General features: G+C 39.5%; 1 protein-coding gene across 3 annotated transcripts in view; it reads right to left on the bottom strand.

Moving 5' to 3' along the window:
- CERKL (CERK like autophagy regulator) overlaps positions 1-20,900 on the bottom strand; it is a gene marked incomplete at its 5' end in the record, with an annotated part of 94,795 nt that overhangs the window by 26,203 nt on the left and 47,692 nt on the right. Inside the window, one exon of one of the 3 annotated variants that reach the window (XM_081095439.1) lies at positions 6,808-6,939. The exons of the other annotated variants lie outside the window; for them this stretch is intronic. Coding sequence (XP_080951565.1) covers positions 6,808-6,939 — 132 coding nt within the window. The remainder of the gene's footprint in view (positions 1-6,807; positions 6,940-20,900) is intronic. 3 annotated transcript variants of the gene reach the window in all.

The raw sequence follows: 20,900 nt of genomic DNA, 5'->3' as shown, positions 1-20,900 counted from the left end.
AGTTGTGATGCCCCATGCAGTATTGTAAATGCCAGTGGAGACAGGATAAACTGGCACACTGCAGATGGCACCAAGCATCCCAGCCACGTTTAGCATTTTCTGGCGCAGCTCTGCCAGAAGAGACAGCCCAGCTGTATCCACCCATCAAAGATTTCTGCTGACTGACGTGACATCGCAGATGGATCTTTTTGTGTAAGAATGTGCATCGTTATATGCAAGATTACATTAATCTTTCATGCCTGTCTGTCCCTGGTGCCAGCATGGTTCAAGCTTTTCCTACAGTGTTTTTAGATATTATTAGTCTTGGTGTCTAAAAGAATCATTCTGTATCCAGCAGCGTTACATTGTAATTCTCCCACAGCTTATTCAAATGCCATTATATTCACATGAGTAAAACCTCTCTGTGTTAAATTCTAATCAGACGAAGGCTACGAGCTTGGAAGTTTAAGTTATCATAAATGATTTTGTGTTGATCATTTATTCATAACCTCAGTAAGTAGTTACAACCTTAAATGCAAAGTAATAAAATATCTACATACACACATTAAAAAGAATTAAGAATAGCATGAAGAAATATTTTTGCTGAGAGTCAGATTATCAAGTCTCGCTTTTATACCAACACTTACTTTGGAAAAGCTTCTCAACCCCAGTACAAATTTAGCTTAAAAGTATGTCATGGCTGAATGCTATTTTTACTTAGGTAAAATTTTAAATAACAGTTTATTTTTTCCTTTTATCTTGCAGATGGAATTTGATTATACATGGGTGCAAATCATCCAAGAAGAACAATTTTTAAGTGACACTGTATATAAGTTAAATAAAATCACTGAGCTGAAATAAAGAGACAGAAAAGATGAAACAAACCTAACCACAATATATTAGGACAAAATGAATAAAGTCCTTGGCCTTCACATTCTAGATACAGACAATACTAATTTAAAAAAATAAATGTACAATAAGAAGTAGTAATAACTTATTAAATATAGTAGAAGGACTCAACATATTTATTTAGATGGCATATTATAGACTCTGGAATCTGAAAAAGCCAGATTCAAATCATGCCACTCCAAAGGAACATAACAATAATAATAATAAAAAAAGAGTAGATCGCTGGGCAGATGTAGTGTCCAAAAGTTACCAGCTCTTTTTTCATCCATCCTTTTCCAATGAGGTGGATACTCTGCACCCCTTCTATAGAGGAAATTTGGAGTCTCTATTATTTCCAAGCCTTCAAACAGTTCTCACTGCTGGGATCTCCTATCCTAACCATCAATTTAAGTCACTTCCCCAGGAAGACAGACCTGAAAGAGAGTACTGTCTTGAGGTTGATATTGAATATTGATGAGGAAATGGGCTAAAGTGCAAACAGACGAATTCCTTTGGACATAAGGAAACTTTTTTTTTGTCTGGTGATAAAATTCTATAATTGGATTAAATGCTGAGATGTCATTTGCTACAAACTCAGTAAGCTCACAAAGGAAGGCATCCTTTCCACCTTTAACTATATTTCCTCTCAAGTATATTGTTCTGTTTGTGTTCCGTAATCCACTCCCCACTGCTCAAGACAGGAAAACGACTTCCTCCTAGATTATCCCTCTCCTTCACTCTCCACAACCATCTCAGGCCGAGGTCAGTTGTTTCTGGCTTTAATTATGCTGCAGCTGTAGCACCCCAACACTCCCCCAGCCAATGCCCTGCATACAGGCACCCCCATCGTTAATGAGTTTGTTACAACAGTCTCTTCTCCTGTCTCTCTCCAACCTTTATCCCACTCTAGCCAGAATGACCTTTCTCACAACACAAATTTAATCACATCACTTCCCTACATAAACCCCATTCATGACTCTTCACTGTCCCCAGGATAAAGTTCCAACTTCCTACCTGACATCTGTCTATATGAAATGGGATCAGCCATTTACATTGACAATGACTTATGGAATAATGAAAAGAACCTTTCACCTAGAATTTTCTTTCTTGCTAGCTGACTCTGATGTAAGAACAGTCACTCTCCAGACTTGTAACCAGAAGCAGGTGATGTTGGAGAGGAGCATTGCCTCGGCCTGCTACCATCTTTAGTGACTCTGTTTTTGCAAATGGCCTAGCTTTCTACAGGGTGATATAAGGAGCAACAAGCCGCATCGCCAAAGGAGGGACGGCTTCAGTTAGATACAAAGGGCCAGACATGAAAAGTCCAAAGAGGAGAGTGGGTAACAGTTGGATGTAAGGAGAAGAAAGGAGGACGTGACAATAAACTACTTTCTTGACAATTCTGCCCAGGGCCAGCCAGGCAGTGAAAGTTATCTGGTGACTGGGCACCCCCGTGGGCCCTGAGCTGGCAAAGATCGAGGCTGCACTCAGCGGTAACTCTGACCATAATAACAATAATGAGCATGATAAGGTTTAGCAGTGCTTTGTTAATACAAAGGTTGACTGAAGGAGATGGAATTGCATGCCACAAACAAGCGAGATCAAGGATAGTTATATCTATTTTCAAATATCTCAATGACTCTTATACAGAAGATGGGATATATTTATGTCACTTATGTATTCCCACAAAGGATAACATTAACTCTAGTAGATAAAAATGACTAGGAGGCAAACGTCAGCTCACAAATTCTCTGTGTTGTGCAGTTTATGTTTTGCACAAAAGCAACCAGGCAAAGAGGCAGGTGGGTTTTGCAATCCAGCCAGTGCATGTACCCAACATGCTAGGTGATCTTGAGCTGAGCCAGCCCATCGGGGTAACTTTTTGTAATTCAGCAAAAGGAGACGTCATTTTCTAATCTGCACAAAAATCTAGTGACCCTGAAATCAAGATAAGACTGTCCATCAGCATTGCCCATTAATGGCACACACTGACTCAATGATAGGATGCCCTAGTCAAGGCTGGGTGCTCACCCATGAGGCACGTCACACCCTGCACTCTACCACAAGGGGGAAAGGGAGTTCGATGGCCTCTACAGTTCTTTCCAGCTTGATTTCTCTGCTGTCTTGACTTTTTCACTTCATTAATTTCAGAATTATCCTATGAATCAAGGATCTCTCAAAATTTCTCTTTCCTTTAATAGTCTAATGCCTAAAATCTCCTCTGTTTAGGTAGGAAGTGAGAGCAACGATATCACACACCTGCATGGGATTGACACACATGCTTTTCCTTGATTCGTATACCAAATTATTAGGAAAAATAAATCCGGTGGTTTGTGGGGGTTTTTTTTCGGTTTCTTCCAGAAGTTTTTCTGAACCATCTATCTATATAAAAGACTAATATGCAAAGTGTCCCCTTGGGAGTTTGACCAGGAGACCGGGAGTTTGATTGCTCACTATGACATGGACTGACCACCAGGGGTGGCACGGAACAAAGGAAGGCCCCGGCCCGCAGCCGGAAGGCCCCGATCAACCCTGGTCATCAGCCAGGCCTACAGAACCTACCCATGCATGAATTTTGTGCACCAGGCCTCTAGTTATGAAAATAAAATACTACATTGGTAATGGGAGGGATGCAACTTCAGCTCATTTATTTCTAAAGATGCTGAAGTATTTCCAGAAGTGGTTAGGGTTTCAGCACTAGCTATATGAAAGGAGCAAGTATATTTTTATTAACATGATGAGATATTTAAAAGGTTATAGAAAAAATTACTTTATAATGACTATATCTAGCTATAATTTTTCAAATCCTGACTCATTTATATAGCACTATCTTCTAATGAGTTAATCATTGTATAGAACTTATTATGTAATTCAAATTCCATTTGCACTCAGCAATGTATGCAAGATAAACTGAATAAGAATCACACTGGATGTGCAGAAAATATGTACTCTTCCTGCTTTACTCCTTAAGATGAGTTTTCTTTCAAATGAAGTGTGAATTGAATCTTACTGTTGCATAATTTTATAAAACTGAAATGCACAGCATTATGACATTTCTATAGCATTTTCTAATACAAAAGGTAGTTTCAAATACATTACTTTATTCAAACTACAAAACGACACTGTGAGACTAGGAAGGAGGATTCTAAAACGTTTCAAGTACCCAAATGTTTATTCAGCCCTTCACACAAAATAGGAAACATGTTTATATAAATATTTAGTAAATATACATACTGAAGTGGTTCTATAAGCAAAAGATGCAATTTTATAATTTTGCCTGTAGGAGGAGTGTTAGGCAATAATTAGCCATTCTGCACAAATATGTAATATTCTAATTTTATCTCAAAATAAATATAACATTCAATAACATTTACAAATTTAGAAAAAAAAGCCCAATAACATAATCTTTTTATCTCCCACACAACTGTTTTAAGAAGGAAACCACATTCCGATCATTAACTCTGCCTTAGGTCAGGCCTCTGTTCCAGTTTCCGATCCTCCTATCTGTCTCTCTGTCTTCCTACTCTCTATTCTGCTGGCAGAATCATTTTTGCTGAACCAGATTACAACTCTAAAACATTTATACCCACTCCAGATCAAGGCCTGATGAATAAACTCCTGAGGGTAGCATTAAGGTCCATCCATAATCCGGACTCAAACTTCCTCGTGTACATTGCTGGGGGCCTTCACAGAAGCCCATTCACCTTTTTATCTCCCTAACAGAATCCAGGATCAATTCAGGTATTCTCAGCCTTCAGGAAAATGGGGTCCCACCTTCAGCCTAAAGGAAGGTTACAGAGAGTTAAGAGATCGATTGCTCCAGGTTGGGCATACATACCACACTGGCAGTCAATCTAAAAGGAAGAAATTTGAATCCTTTTTCAGAAGTAAAGAATTGGATCTCTCACATACACATACCTCTTCCCACCCCACTAGATTTGAATAAAGAAAAATCCAATCCACTGGCAACCATTTTATGATGACAGAAACTACCAGATTTAAGATGAAGTCAAAACTAAAAGGCAGAGCACAAGTACTCCCTGGATATTATGGGTACAACACACACACACACACACACACACACACACACACACACACACACACACCCCTGTATGTGCCTGCTAGCTGGCCTACCTTCCCTCACTTTTCTTCTGCTATGTCTGCACGGAAAACCATTCTTTGCCTTTTCTGACACTTCTAAACTGCCCAATTCAAATACTTTGAGTCTTGCAGTCAAAATTAATATCACCCTTTGAGACACCATACTTCTTTTATGTTATTCCAATGACATTTATTTTAAATACCTATTTGCATCCCTAATGACCTATACAGGTCACTCAGGAACAGGTTGTATATCTTATTCATCTCCCATTCTGCATAATGTTTAGCACAAATCATTCAACAAAAGCTTCTTGAACTGAATGATATATAGTAATATCCACATAAAACTGTTCTGGATATTAAATAAAAATAATATGAAACAAAATAATTTTAATGAGTTTGCCAATAAGTTTATTCCACTCATCCTAATATGAATTTCAAACTTCCTTCTGCCAATCTTTCAACATCTTCGGTGGGAAAGAATGATAGATTTGTATTGTTTCTTTTGCTTGTGATCATCTAAGTAAGCCAAAAGCCACATGATGAAAGGGTAATTTCTACACTCTTATTTTATTTTGAGACTTTACCAACCAGCACATTTTTTCAATTTTTAACTTTATTTCTATTGGTGACACTATTACAGGTGTCCTCATCCCACACCCCCCTTTGCCCACCTCCACCCAGCCCCCTCTCCCTCCTCCCTCTGGCCGTCACCACATTGTTGTCAGTGTCTATGGGTTATAGTTCTTTGGCTACAATTTAATTTTAATTCAGAAATTTCTCTTGTGTTTTTTATGTTCATTTCTCTTGAACTTCTTTTGTTGTAGCAGCCTTTTCAGGTGGCTGACCTTCCCACAGTGATTGCCTTTTCTTTCTTGTTTCCATTTTATTTTTAGAAACTTCCTTCTGCCCCAATTCATCAGTCATGAGGTGTGGGCTTCACTAACCTTAGGAACATTGCTGAGCAAAGCCGGGTCGCTGTGGGTCCCGTCCCCAGGAATTTATCACTGGGATGAGGTGACTCCACCGCACTCCAGCCTTGACTCCTGGGCAAACTTATCACTCAGTACTCTTCATAAATTAAAATCTGCTATAAATTTACACTGTGTATTAGTAAAGCTACATAGAAGCAAAACCAGAAAAATTGAGGGTATGTTATTGATAGTAGCATCAACCCTCCTTCTCAGTCCCACCTCCCCATGGGAAAAATAATCTTGTCTCAAAATAATTTGGTTACCAAACTCAAAAAGTTGAAAAACATTTTACTAATCTTCTGTCCATTAACTTCAGAAGTAGCAAGTTTCTATTGTCCTGAGCACAAACCTAAGCACCTTTCTTATTTCAGACAATGGATTTAAGCATCTGGCTTCTTTAAATTCATCTAAAATCAGCAGTTAAGTGCTTAGTATTGACCTAACCAGCAGGGGTCAGAGTCAGAACAAAAACCACCTAATGAAGGATTCCACGGAAAGGCATCCAGAAAGGCATCCAACATTTAAGTCGGTGAAAGTCCACTGCCTGCCAAGTTGCAGAAATGATGTGTAAATAGCAGACATGTCAACAAAGATATCAAAAAGCAATACCTAGTAATTGTTAAAGTCTGGAAAATGCTCTAAAGAGAAAATACTGATATCGTAACAAAATATCACAATAAAGAAAAAATAATTAAACTTATCATCCTGAAGCTGGCTGCCGCAGAGGTTATAAAACACTTAAACAGCTTTAGATATTACAAGTAGCTTCCTAAGTTTGGATTAAGAACAAATTCAGGTTGTTTCGTTTCCTTAAAGTGTGATGATTTTTTTTTAATGGCAAAATTATATTCTGATAATGACGTACTTGTTACATCAGTCTTAATTCCTGCGATCTTCAACAGCGGTTCCACCTTCTCATAATATATCTGTGTAGCTTCCTTTTTGTGGCTTTGGGGATTTAGGAATATTTTTAATGACTTGGGTCTGTTTGAAAAACCTAAGAAGCAAGCATAGAGATAATGTTACAACGTCTCTGTCAGCATTTTTTTATTCCCTTTAAAACCATAGAATAGTCCAATTAGGATGTTATAGACCTATCCGAATAGTATTTGCTCATTTTATTTGAAATTCTTACAGTTTTCCTAAATATGGCATTAGCTTAAAACATTTACATTTCTTAGCAGTGAAAATAGGAATATCCCTCTTAAAAAATAAATCCTGAGTTATAACAAAGCATTTCATGTATGAAGGAATATGTGAATAAAAGAAACATTGTGATTATTAGGCAAGGTTTTTATATATTTACCAAATCACAAATGATACATCCAATGTTCCTTTAGCATGTGTTTCTGGGGAGAAAAGCGATGGACTGTACAAATAGAAAAGCCTATTTCCTCTCCTTGGATAAATATGCTCATCATTGGAACGGGGCATTCTGGGGACCTCAGGGCTACCCAGGCCTGACCTGCGGGGTGAGGGAGAGCGTGCAGGGCGGGGTCAGGGCCTGCAGCCAGAGCAATTCATGCTGGGAGCTAAAACCTGGGTTTGGGTCATAGTTCAAGCCTGAGAAGGGGCCAGGGGAGAACGGACTCTCCCCCGGGGAACTGGGAACGCAGCCCCTCTCGGCGGGATCCGATGATAGTGCTGCCTCACAGTTGGGGCTGAGATTTGATACTACAATTTTCTGGGCTTGCAAGATGTTTATCACTTAGAACCCAGTTGGAGCAGGTGCAAAGCAAATTTTCTGTTGTTGGGAAGGGGGCAGGAGGGACACAGGAGCCAAAGGAAAGCTGCTGACCGGCTCATGGTAAGCTGCTCTCACACGGCCCCAGGTCAAGGTTAAAAAAGCTGCTACTAACTTCCGTTTTTAATAAAACCATTACAAAAGCCAAATGAAAAATGTTCACTACACCAAGGTCAGGTTTTTGTGCCTCATTTAGAGACAATATGTCGTTTCCCATCATATCTGATACAACTGAACGTTTCAACAGCACATACCGTTTTGAACTCAGGGACCCTGAGTTTGGGATGAGGAAGTGCTAGGACCATGCTAAACCCCTTATGTGCTCTGTAATGGCCCCTGGGTCCCTCTTTCAGTAAGAGGCCCCTGCCTGTCTCCTAGCTCCCCAGTCCTGAAACCTCAAAGCCATGTGCAATTCCTTCCTTCTCTTTCAATCCCTCCATTCAAATGGGTACCCAGGTTCAGGAGGGGTAACTACTTCCTCCAGTTCCTTCTCCCCTCCTGGCTGTTGCCTCTGGCTCAGTGCTCTCCAGGCCACACGGGGGCACTTTAATGTTCTTCCATCCCAGCTGGACCAGCCCTGCAATTTTCAAAAGCTGCCATGGCTCAGGGCTGTAGGCGGAGCGAGCCCAAAGCCCTTAACATGACATTCAGAGCATTCCCTCCCCACCCCCCCCCACTCCCCCACCCCCCCACCCCCGCCCCGCAACAAACTCCTACCCCATGACTCCCCTTCTTCTCTCACACATACTGAAACACATTTATTGAGCATTTGTGCTGAGTGCTGGGTAGAAGGCAGAGCAATTAAGATATGGTTCATGCTTTAAAGGAAGATGTACCCACCAATAGAAGTAGGGCAAGACAGAATGGGCTTGTTAGCAGAGTTGCAAGGTGCCACGGGAGTGTCTGAGAGGAGGGTGGTTAATTCCTAGTAGGGACCTGGAAAAGGCTCCCTGGAGAAGGAGTATTCAAGTGTGGTTTGGGGCTCATGCTGTTTTCACTACTTAAAATTCCCTCCTTCCTTACACCTCACCCTATCCCTTAGCAAAAAGCAGAGGTGGGGGGATGGAGGAAAATCTGAGCAGTGCAACCAGCCTGGCCAATGCACAATGCTAAGGTACCTGCAGGAGTTTTTTTGTTCCGTTTCAGCTTCCCCATCATGCCCTGGACCCACGGGCTTGTCAAATAGCAGGTATTCCAGGCCCCTCTTATTCAGACGGTTTTTCCTTTCCACTCCACTGTATCACCCTTTCTCTCAAAATTCTACCGCTTTTCCAAAGCTCACTTCAAATACCACTTTTTTGCCTTTCCCATTCACCAACAGAATTCGCCTATCTGGCTTCTCGCTTAATACAGAAAACTCTGATGCAATACCCACTATCTCATCTCAGGATTCTCATTAGCCAAACCTGAACAATACAAAATGGAATAAAGACAGTAATATGTCATCCTAAAGGGGAGAAAGGAAACTGTCTTATAGTAGAATGACAACTAATAAATATGGGAGAACTTAAGAGAGTTAGAAAAAATCTCCATGCTCAACCATCGTAACAATGGATTCAGGCGAGAATTAGCAATGGAAGTTAAAACCACCAGAGACAGTCAGTTGGGGAATAAAATATTTACTTATTCTTAAACTCTGTCCCTCCTTATTATTCTCGTTACCAAGGGTAAAATGTCTCCATTTACAGTTAACAACACCCTTTATGGTACAAACGACACATATGCCTCACGACAGGCAACAGAGCACGGAGAAGGACACACAAGCACTTCTGTGGTACTTCTTCCCAAAGTGCATAATGTGGGTCGAACACGATGGAACACTCAGATAACACAAACCGAGGAGCATTCTTAAAATAACTGCCTTAAACTCTTAAAAAAAAATGTTGCCCGGCTGGTGTAGGTCAGTGGATTGAGCATCCCCCTATGCAACAAGAGGTCACCGGATTCCGGCTCAGTCCCCAGTAGGGGGCACACAGAAAGCAGCCAATCAATGTTTCTCTCTCATCCATGCTTCTATCTCTCCCTCTCCCTTCCTCTCTCTCTAAAATCCATAAAGACATGTTTTTTTTAAATGCCAAGGCAAAGAAAGGCAGAGGACCTATTCCCATAGGAAAAATAGTCATGTGCCATGAAGGAGGTTAAAGAGATAACAAGTAAATATAAATCATTTGGATGACAAGTGATTCCAAATCAGGTATAAAAAGAAAAAAAAAATGCCCTAAAGGACAGAACTGCTGTCCTTTAACCAGGGGAGACTAGGCACATAAATCCAGGGCTCACTTTTATTGAAAACACGACAAGGACAAAAAACTCGTTCTGAAGTCCCGGGTCTGAGTGTCAGATTAAATATCGAAATTAAGTTTGCCTCACCTGGTAAATGTATCAAAGGACTCTGCTTCGTTTCTCAGGCAGGGCCAGTCCCAGTACAGAAGGTATCTAGGCACCAAATGACAGTCTCCAGATGTTATCATGTAAAGCAACCTGTGTCTCTCCCTCTTCCTACATCATGACCGTGGGAGAACGGAAGTTTGTGAAAGTGAGAAACAGTTGGTTGGGGCTTGTGAGGATAAGCTCATTGTTCCTGAAAGCTTGTAGCCTTTGAACATATATGTATAAAAATGCACAAAAAATGTCCCATCCAACCCTTGTGAAATAACCCCCTACATAAGGCAGGAAAGAGGATAAAATTATTGTTTCAAGATTTCCCAAAAAGATTTAAACAAAATAATTTAATTCTTAAGCCTCAGTTGGCAATAAGCCTCAGCTAACAATAGCAATAAAAACTAAATACATTCATACGAATATTCCATTCTTCAGGTATTCTGGTAAATTGAGGTCTTTTAAACACAAATCAACAAAGCTCTTTTTTCACCAGAGACTGAATTCATTTTCTCATTTCTCTTCCTTTTGGGTACACTTAATATGATGATTAGGAAGCTAAAGTCTAAGGGTATATAAATCAGGTGGTAATCTGATACCAATTTAGAGATCAGGCAGGGATTTCTATGAATAAAGCAGAATTTTGAAACATGTTCTTAATTAGATGGAATAAAGAGATATCATTTAAAAGTCTACAACCTTCTGTCCTCCCATGCTTCCTCCTCTATTCTGTTCAGGTCCCGGAACTCACTAGGTTCCCTCTACCACAGTGCCTTTGCACCTGTCCTCCCCTTTATCTGCCCACCTACACTTTCTGCCACCATAGCCACTTTGTCCAATTAACTTCTACTCTTTGTTTTGACTCACCTTCGTCACTTCCTTGGGACATCCCACGTGGCCTCCTTGGCTATGCAGCTTTGGCTGGGTTATTTCCCCCCATTTGTTCTTACAGGTTTGTACACACCCCAATCTTGATACCTACAATGTTGTAATTTTATATCTATTTATTAGTTGTTCTCCCATACTGGACTGGAAACTCTCTGGGGTTTTTCTCCATATTCTATCCCCTTAGTGAAGGGTATACAGTAGATGGCCAAATATTTGATGACTGAATAAAAGGGTAGTGTTACCCTCAGGCCATATAGAGCACAATAATATCCATTCATTATTCACACAAAAAACTGCATGCCTGTCATTTGCCAGGCAGGGTACTAGAAGCTGAGGCTCTATCAGTGAATGAAGTAAACCTCTGCCCTCACGAAGCTTTCATGCCAATGAGGGGACACAGAAATGAACAAGAGAATTCAGAGTATGTCAAGTGGTAATAAGTCCTAAGGATAAAAAATGAAGCCCTGGCTGGTTTGGCTCAGTGGATGGAGCGTCGACCTGCGGACTGAAGGGTCCCAGGTTCGGTTCCGGTCAGGGGCATGAGCCTTGGTTGCGGGCACATCCCCAGTGGGGAGTGTGCAGGAGGCACTTGATTGATGTTTCTCTCCCATTGATGTTTCTGGCTCTCTGTCCCTCTCCCTTCCTCTCTGTAAAAAATCAATAAAATATATACAGAAAAAAAATGAAGCTCTCTAATGGGAAAGAGTGAAGGCAAAGGCAGGAGAAGTGACTTGCTGGCCAGGACAATCAGATCACCCAGAACCTTGTGGGTGTTGTGACTGTAGCTCATGTTCTGAGTGAGAGAAGCATGGAGAATGCTGAGCAGTGCAGCAACATACCCCGGGGTGTTAGAAGGATCACTCTAGCTGCTGTGTGCAAAGTAGACACAGTGAGGGAAAATACTGACAAAGTAAGAACAGTTGAAATATTCCAGATGGGAAATGATTGTGCTTGGACTAGAGTGAAGTGGAAACTAAAAAAAAAAAAAAAAAAAAAAAAGTTAGATTTCAGATATATTTTGGAGGGAGAGATGACAGGACTTGTGTACTTTTTGGATATGGTATGTGTAAGAGAACAGTCAAAGCATAGTCAAATGTGTGGCTGGATAAAAGGAAAGTGAGGACGTAAGAAGGGTAAGGACTAGTGAAAAATTTGTAGTCAATAAATTGTGGTCTTAGTGAAACTGAAGGATTTTAGGAGTTGGGAGAGTAGAACAGGTGAGCTAGGAAGATAGATGGCAGTAGCCACGTAGAAGGTAGGATGCTTGAAATTGAGACTGTGAGTTATAGCTAATCATAGTAAGATTTGATGAGCTTCCATATTCATCAGAATTACCTGAAGGGCTTCTTAAATACAGATTTCTGGGTCCCAACTCCAGAGTTTTGGACTCAGTTATCTGGGGTGGGGTCTGAGAGGTCACCTTTATTACAAGTTCCCAGATGATGCTGTTGATGTTGGTCTGGGGACCGCACTCTGAGAACCACTGATGGAGAAATATGATCATGGGAGGAAGTGGGTAAAGCGAAGCAAGCGCAGGTCAAGATCTTTAAAGAAGAGGCCAAAAACTGGGAGCACTTCTACAAAACACACAGTTATGACAGCAGGACTGTCAGGAGGAGCGGGGTGGGGTGGGAACTAAATCTTCGGAACTGGGAGAAGGACGCAGTAGTTTGCACAAGACGACAAGTAGAGGAGCTGGCGGTGGCTGATGGATGGAGCTTTAATGATGATGATTTTTAAAAGAATACACTGAGAAAATGGTCCCCAAATAGCAGTGAGATGCAAGGACGACATGAAAACACCGACAAACATATAACACTAGGACCAGTTGTATGAAACCCATGGCAAAGAAAACAGCCACCACTTGAGAGGACTGTCTACTTGACAAGGAATCCAATCTCTTTCCTAAGTCAGTGTCAAAATGAAAAAGATGATGCAGAGGGAAATGTTTAGGTTAAATACGTTCAATGAATGAGCCCTGGTGGGACACTTAACTGGTACAAATCCGCTATCAAAGACATTTTGGAAAACATGAGGAAAATTTCAATAGGGACCAAACAGCTTGTTTATAATGATATTTGGTTATTTGTGAAAGGACTATTTTTAAAGATGCATCCTGAACTATTTCTGGCAGAAATGTCACTATGTCTACAATTTATTTTAAAACACATTGACAGAATAAAATGTTTGAAGCAAATATGGAAAAATGTTAAGAACTGTAGCATCTAGGTGGTAGGAATATAGGTGCCAATTGTAATGTTGTTTTTATATTTTCTGTGTTTGACATTTTTTAATAATATACTAAAATATATATTGGTATCATCCTTGACTTTTTCTCTCAATATGGCCCATATCCACTAAGTCAATAAACCCAGCCAGTTCTTTCTTCAAAACAAGTCCAAAGTCTGACCTCTTCACACCACCTCTCCTGCTCCTATCCTGATTTAAGTCACCACGTCTCACCTGGATTATACCAATTTCCACTTAACTGGTCTCCTACTTCAATCTTCTCTCCCCTCATAGAGTCTATTCTCCACTTGACAGCGAGAATATTTTAAAAGTGAGTTATATCATGTTGCTCCTTTGCTTAAAATGTCCAAATGCCCCCCCCATTTTCCCAAAAATAAAAGTTAAAAATGATACACAGCTTGCAAGACCCTTCATGTTCTATGCCCAGCCACCTCTGTGACTTCACTTCCCATTACTTTGCTCCCTGCTGACTTGACTCTGTGCAGGACTTTCTTGCTCAAGTTTCAGCACTTACTGTTCCCTCTGCTGGAATCCATTTCCTTAGATATCTATATGGCTCCCTCTCCCCACTGCTTTCAGTTCTCTTCTAAAACATCACAGCCAATGAAGCCTTCCTTGATCAGCTCTGTATAATAGCAAATACTTCCATCCCATTGCCTGGTGGTACCTATCATTTCACATCATGGAAAATATATTTGATATTTTTCTTATAGCCTAAATGTTTGTGTCCCCTCAAAATTTATATGTTGACATCCTAATCCCCAACGTGAGGTATTAGGAGGTGGGGGCTTTGGGAGGTGATTAAATGATGAGGGTAGAGCTGCTATGAATGGGATTAGTGCTCTTATAAAAGAGACCCCAGAGAGCGCTCTACCTCTCTTTTTGCCATTAGAAGACACAAAAAGAGGCCGCTCCCCAGAACCTGACCATGCTGACACCCTGCGCTCAGACGTCCAGCCCCCAGAACTATAAGAAATAAATTTCTGTTATTTATAAGCCAACCAGTCTATGGTACTTTGTTATAGCAGCTCAAACAGCCTAGGACACCCCACTACCACTGGAATTTAAGCTACTTGAGGTCAAAGACTTTATGGTTCTGCTCTCTGCTATCTTACTAGTTCCTAGAATAGTATCTGGCACACAATAGCTACCGTGTGTGTGTGTGTGTATTAGTATACACACACACACACACACACACACATACATACTGACCTTTTTGTTCAGAATCTAAAATAAATCAGTTGGCCTTCCAGAAACAAATAATGTTATAATAAAAATCAGAAAGTGTCCCTAGAAGAAACTGACGTTAGTCTGCATGGCACTGATGGGTTTTGAAAAGCAAACTCAGGAGTCATATCCTAGGCTTGGGCTCAGTGCGTCCCTCAGCCCCTCAGCGCCCTCGGAGCTTCATCATCTCACAAGAGAAGGGAAAAGTCAAAGAGAAGTAGGTAGCCAAGGGCGTGGCACAGGTGAGCACAGATGATGTCGAGATAAAATCCAGCAGCTAAGGCTGTCAAATGAATAGGTAAACCTATCTTCCATGAAAAGAACTGTAACAATAGAAAAGCTTTCGGAGACTTTGGAAACTAGGTTAGGGAGGTAAGAAAGAGGAGAAAGTTCTTTGAGTTTTACTAAATGTAATTAATTTATTAATAAAAAGTTTAATTTTGTACATGAGGAGATAGATATGTGTATCCTATCCTAGACCTCTTGCCCAAACAATAACTATTTCCATGTAATAGAGAAATATAGTATACTGTAAAGATTTAGGTAAAATCACTAGCTATAAGAACCCTATGAAAAATATTTTTAAAATATGACAACCTTGTTCTTCTCTTATACAGTGACAAACTGTTCAATACAAATGCTCTATTGAGACACAAATTCCGTGAACTCCTTGAAAAAATGAATCCCAGAGTGATAATTATCATTTACTCATAATTTTTACAATAGTATAAACCATCCCTAAAATAGATCATCAAATATTAAAATGTAGGTGTGATTCAACATGAATATGCAACTGACTTGGTCCTCAGTCCTTTGGTAACCTCTCAATTCATACTCTAGAGTCCAGACCTTTTAGCACGCCGGTTTGCAATGAACCAGCAATGTAAAACAGAATGGCCAACTGTTCCTCCGTTAGTAACAAATGTGCTAATATGTACTAGTTTAAACTTGATCTATCAGTGAGTCAATGAACCATGAAGGGTGGGGGTTAATCAGGGTGTTCTCCAAACAAAGGCTCCTGAGAGCTGCGGGGACGCCACTCCCAGACTCACATCTGTGCTGTTTTGAGTGCAGCGCGGTGGAAATGGCATGGTGTTCATCAAAATTAAGAGCCCAGGACCTTGTCATAGTCCTGTGTATACTCGCAGCCTTTTTACACAGAAGAGCAAGCAAGTTGTTGCAAAGAACAAAGCCAACCACAGGAAATAAAGACTTCCCTTTTGCCACAAATCTCAGGAGCTATTAATATTAAACTATACTCAGTTAATGTGTAACAGTGATGGTAAAAGCCTAGCCTTTCACACGTAAGACCTGACAACTTCCCAGCAGAGCTCAGCGTTGGAGATATTTTATATTAGGTGATTTATATTAAATGCACCAATTTCACTTTCCTATCAGCAAAAGCTTACTGATGTGCATCTTTACACATACAGATGAAAATAACTCAGTGCTATATGGTTTACTTAAAGTAACAAACAAGCCCACTAACTTCACACGCAGCCCACCAATGTGACATGTCTTTCTAACAGCTGCAAGACTGAATAGCAGGTAATAGAAAAAATCACCTGCTGCTGGTAGTACCTCAATACTTCAGTATTAATCAATAAAGGGGTCAAGACTATGTAGATCGAGCAAGAGTACACAAGCAGGAAGGAGATCAAAGAGAGAAAAAGAAAAAAAATCTAACCAAATATATCCATTTATTTTTACCAGATTTTTATAATCTTATGATAAAGTGAATTTTAATTTATTTTGGAAGACATTTCCATACATGGCTGGTGAACATGAAAAAAAAAGGGTCCAAATCCTCTAGAAGGGAACTTATTCAATACCTAACTAAACTACACATGCACTTACACTTTAATCCAGAAGTCTACTTCTACAAAGTTACCGCCAAGCTACAATATGTACAAATTTATTTATTGCAGCATTATTTGTGATTGAAGATATGAGAAATAATCAAAATGTTCAGACATTGCGATGTATTGAATAAAGTATGGAACAGACCACAAAATGGAATCTTATACAGCTGTTAAAAAACATAATAATGAAGCACTCTATGAAGTACTATGGAATGATTTTCAGTATATGTAGTTAGGTGAAAAAAGCAAAGCACAGAAGAGTTTATATGGTAACTTTTTATGTAACAAAGGAAATTTTAAAAATGCACGTACCTGGTAATTTTGCAAAAAGAAATATAGCTCAACCCAGCCGGTATGGCTCAGTGGTTGAGCATCGACCTATGAACCCGGAGGTCACAGTTAGATTCCCAGTTAGGGCACATGCCCGGATTGTGGGCTCAATCCCCAGTAGGGGGTGTGCAGGAGGCAGCCAATCAATGATTCTCTCTCATCATTGATGTTTCTATCTCTTTCCCTTCCTCTCTAAAATCAATAAAATATATTTTTAAAAAAACTCTTCAAGCAATATAGTATCTAAACATGACACAATTTTATTACCATTAATGGTAGTGTAATGAATGCCACGGGGCTTAATAATAATTTGTCACTTAATGTGAAATATGTATTTCCTACTTATGCAAACTGTAAGAATGATGCTTTATTACTTTTAACTTCATTTTTTCCAATGAAAAAGTTGTTAAATGATAATCCATTTTACTTGCATCCTAGAGTTGATCCGATTTCTATCTTTCTTGTATGCTGTAAGCATTTGTGTTTTGCAAAACTCTTCTAAAGATAAAGCCTGGAAATCAGTCACAAATTAATATGTGTTTTTAAATTCCTTTAAGCTAGAAAAAAAATATCTGCAAACTTTTCATAGTGCATGCTCAGTTCATTCTAAGGCATTTGAGAAACCTTAATTAATAATGGTAACAGTCATGATGAGAAATTTTTTAAGGATTGAGAAATGTATTTTACTGTTACTGCTCACCCTAAATATTTTTAAAATATGTTTTTAATAATTTTAGAAAGAGAAAGGAAAAGGGAGAGAGATAGAAAAAACAACATTGATGTGAGAGAGAAACATGGATCAGCTGCCTCCTGCACGCCCCATAGAGGTATCGAGCCATAACCCAGACACATGCTCTGACAGGGAATGGAACCAGCAACCTTTTGGTGCATGAAACAACGCTCAACCGAGACACACTGGCCAAGGCTCACCCTAAATATTGAGGGTGAGCTTTAGAATTCAAAGACTATAGAGTTCTGAATCATAATGTTGGAAAAAGAACACAAGAGAGGAATAGTCTTCAGATAAGATGATGTAGCTCTTTTCTAACAAGAAAAGTGTTTGAAATTCTTTTTTTTTTTTTTTTTCAGGATAAAGTCTAACCCATGCAGTATATATAATACACTTAAGGGTGGTAGAATATACCACTGACCTGGTGTAGATAAGAGAATGAACAGAGGTTAAGAACTCATGCTCCAGACTCAGACACACAGATTTGTCCCCAGTTCCTCTACCAGATACGAGCTGTTTAACCTCAGATTAGCCCATTTTTAAACTATATTAAGCCTTAGTTTTCTCATGTACAACCTAAGAGATGGTAATGAGAATAATAATTTACTTAATTCTACTATTTGCTAAGTCATATGGCATTTTAATTCTTCAAACTTAACAAAACACACAAGTATTATTTCTTTTTTATGAGAACACTAGAGGCCCGGTGCACAAAAATGTGTGCACTCGGAAGGGTCCCTCAGCCCGGCCTGTGCCCTCTCACAGTCTAGGACCCCTCGGGGAATGACCACCTGCTGGCTTAGGCCTGCTCCCCAGGGGGATAGAGCCTAAGCTGGCAGTCAGACATCCCTCTGGCAGCCCAGGAGCCCTCGGGGGATGTCCACTTGCCAGTGGGGAGCAGGCCTAAACTGCAGTCAGATATTCTTAGCGCTGCTGAGGAGGCAGGAGAGGCTCCTACCACCACCGCTGTACTGGCAGCCATCAGCCTGGCTTGTGGCTGAGCAGAGCTCCCCCTGTGGGAGCACACTGACCACCAGGGGGCAGCTCCTGCATTGAGCGTCTGCCCCCTGGTGGTCAGTGTGTGTCATAGTGACCAGTGATTCCCAGTTGCTCTGCTGTTTGGGTCAATTTGCATATTACCCTTTTATTATATAGGATATTTGTAGTTCTTGATGCTAGTATTGTAAGATTTAATGAGCTAATTTATAAAAATTGTGTATAAAAGTGGCACAGAGTAGATGATTAATAAATGTCAGTTATTATTAAAATTTCAATTTTTAAAATAAGGACTTCTCTGTAATTCAGCAAAGGGAAAAAATGTTAACTACTTTATTTAACAGCATAAAAACAATTCAACATTTTACTGGCTACATTTAGAGAATTCCTTATTTAGCCTTTTGAATATAATCACTTAAGATATGGCAAAGCACAGCTAATTTTTTTTTTCTCCAGAGAAAAAATTTTGTTACACAAAACACACAAAGGACTTTTATCTAGCAAAAAGATTTTGAAATATACCAGAAATAACTTGAGAATTAATCCACCTCAACTCTTATTCTCAAGATACTCAATGACTAAAGCAGGAATACAGCTGTCTTCTATCAGACACCAATTACTTGCTCTTAAATATAATGAATTATGTACAAAAATAGATTCCTTCATTAGGATAATGCTATAGAGGCCAAAGAGAAACATTTTGGAAGATGGCTTCTGTTACTCATCCCAAGTATACACAGCATTAATAGTTTGTAAGGGAAAATTGTAGTTTGCCTTCAGCTAAAAGAGCAATGGCTGTGCGTTAGAGCTGATGTTATTAAGAAAAGAGACTTCAAGTGACAAGAGAAACCCTAGGCATGCCTCTGTCAGTCTTTAACAGGCTTTTCCGAAGCAGTCCCAAGGCATAAGTGTGATAGCACAAGATCAGGAATGGGTGTCGGCTAACCTTTAAGACCACTTAATATAATAAGAATATATAGTGTCCTGCCACCTATAATTAATCCTCACAAAGGCAGCTTTGGTAGGCATGGAGTGCAGAGTTTTATATATGTTCATTAAATCAAACTTGTGTTGTTCAAATTTTTGACATCTGTGGTTCTTGGCCCTGGCAACACTTCAGAATCACAGAAGGGACTTCTCAAGGCAACTCATGCCTCTGTCCATCGAGACGTATTTAATCAAATCCCCAGAATTTTCAGACTCAGGAACAGTTAAGTCCTTAGAAGGATGAATTTTTTAGGTGAAATTCACACATACGTACATCATAGCAAGAATGCTATCCTTTTTTATTGCACCCTACTCTTTCATGTTTTTAATTTTTTTGTTTGATCACTTGAAATGTATTTATTTCATATTCTCTGCTTTTTCTATGATGGCCGGTCCTTAGGGATGTATAGTTTATTATGTCTGCAGACTCTTACTCCTGGTGAGTTTTCATACTGCTAATTGCTAGAATGGAAATGGCTCAAAATGTAAAACACAGGTTCAAGAAATAATTTTTTCTATCCTTTATTAAGCAAATTTTTCATGATAAGGATATATTTTCAGTTGCAAATTTGATAAAATTGGAGATTTGGTTTTTAAAAGGTTTTCTTTTTAATGTTATTGTCCTTTCAAGAGCTAAACAGTGTTATTAGTGATTGTGAATTTAATAGAATTAGTTTAATTTCACTGTTTTCTTCTGAATGTCCAGCTTAGAAAGTTCAAGGCAGAGGAAAACAAAACAAAACTTCAAAGCAAACTTTCTTCAACTCGATTTTAATCTTTCATTTTGATAAAATAATTTTTCTTATTTGCAAACTGATTGAAAAGCAGTATCTCATAAAGTTATACAAAGGAAAATACTTAAATATATAGGCTTTCAAATATGTATAACACACTTTGAATAATTATAAAGTCAGTGTTTATTAAAATACATTTCATTTTCAAAATTGAGCTATCAGCTGTTACAGTGTGTATACATTTCGGGGGGGACACCCTGTATGTGTAACAAGTAACATCTATTGAAAAGAATAAAATTACCTGGACAATCTCTGGTAGCACAAACTCTGTGATTGCCATAGTGAGTGTATAGTTGAGCACCTAACAAAATCATGAGGTCTCAGTGTGCCTGGAGGTGAACAAAAACAGGCATGACAAGGTGACAATATACTGATGGGTTATCATCCTAGGGATGACTAAAGCAGAGATTTTCAAATGTAAATTTTGTTTTAAAAGGTTTAAACCATGCCTTGCTCAGAACTACTAACTATAAAACAGATCAATGAGGAGGTACACTGGCTCAGGAGTGAGTGGCAGGTGTGGCTCCTACCCAGTGAGGCATGTCCTGGGGGAGGGCGGTGACACTCCACAGAGCGCAGTTTGAAACCACTACAGGGGGCAGACGTCACGTGATCTCTGTTGGACAGAGTACTTCAAATGGGATTGGACTTCAGTATTTACATGTAAATGAGGTAATGCATATTTAATCAGTTTCCACATTACTATAATATATATTGCTAGTAAAAACATATTCAGAAGTGGCACGCGTGATTTTAATGTCGAACTCAACT

This window comes from Myotis nattereri (assembly GCF_964212035.1).
Source record: "Myotis nattereri genome assembly, chromosome: 7".
NCBI lineage: Eukaryota > Metazoa > Chordata > Mammalia > Chiroptera > Vespertilionidae > Myotis > Myotis nattereri.
Note: the sequence above shows the minus strand (reverse complement) of the source record. Positions and strands in the feature narration are given on the sequence as shown.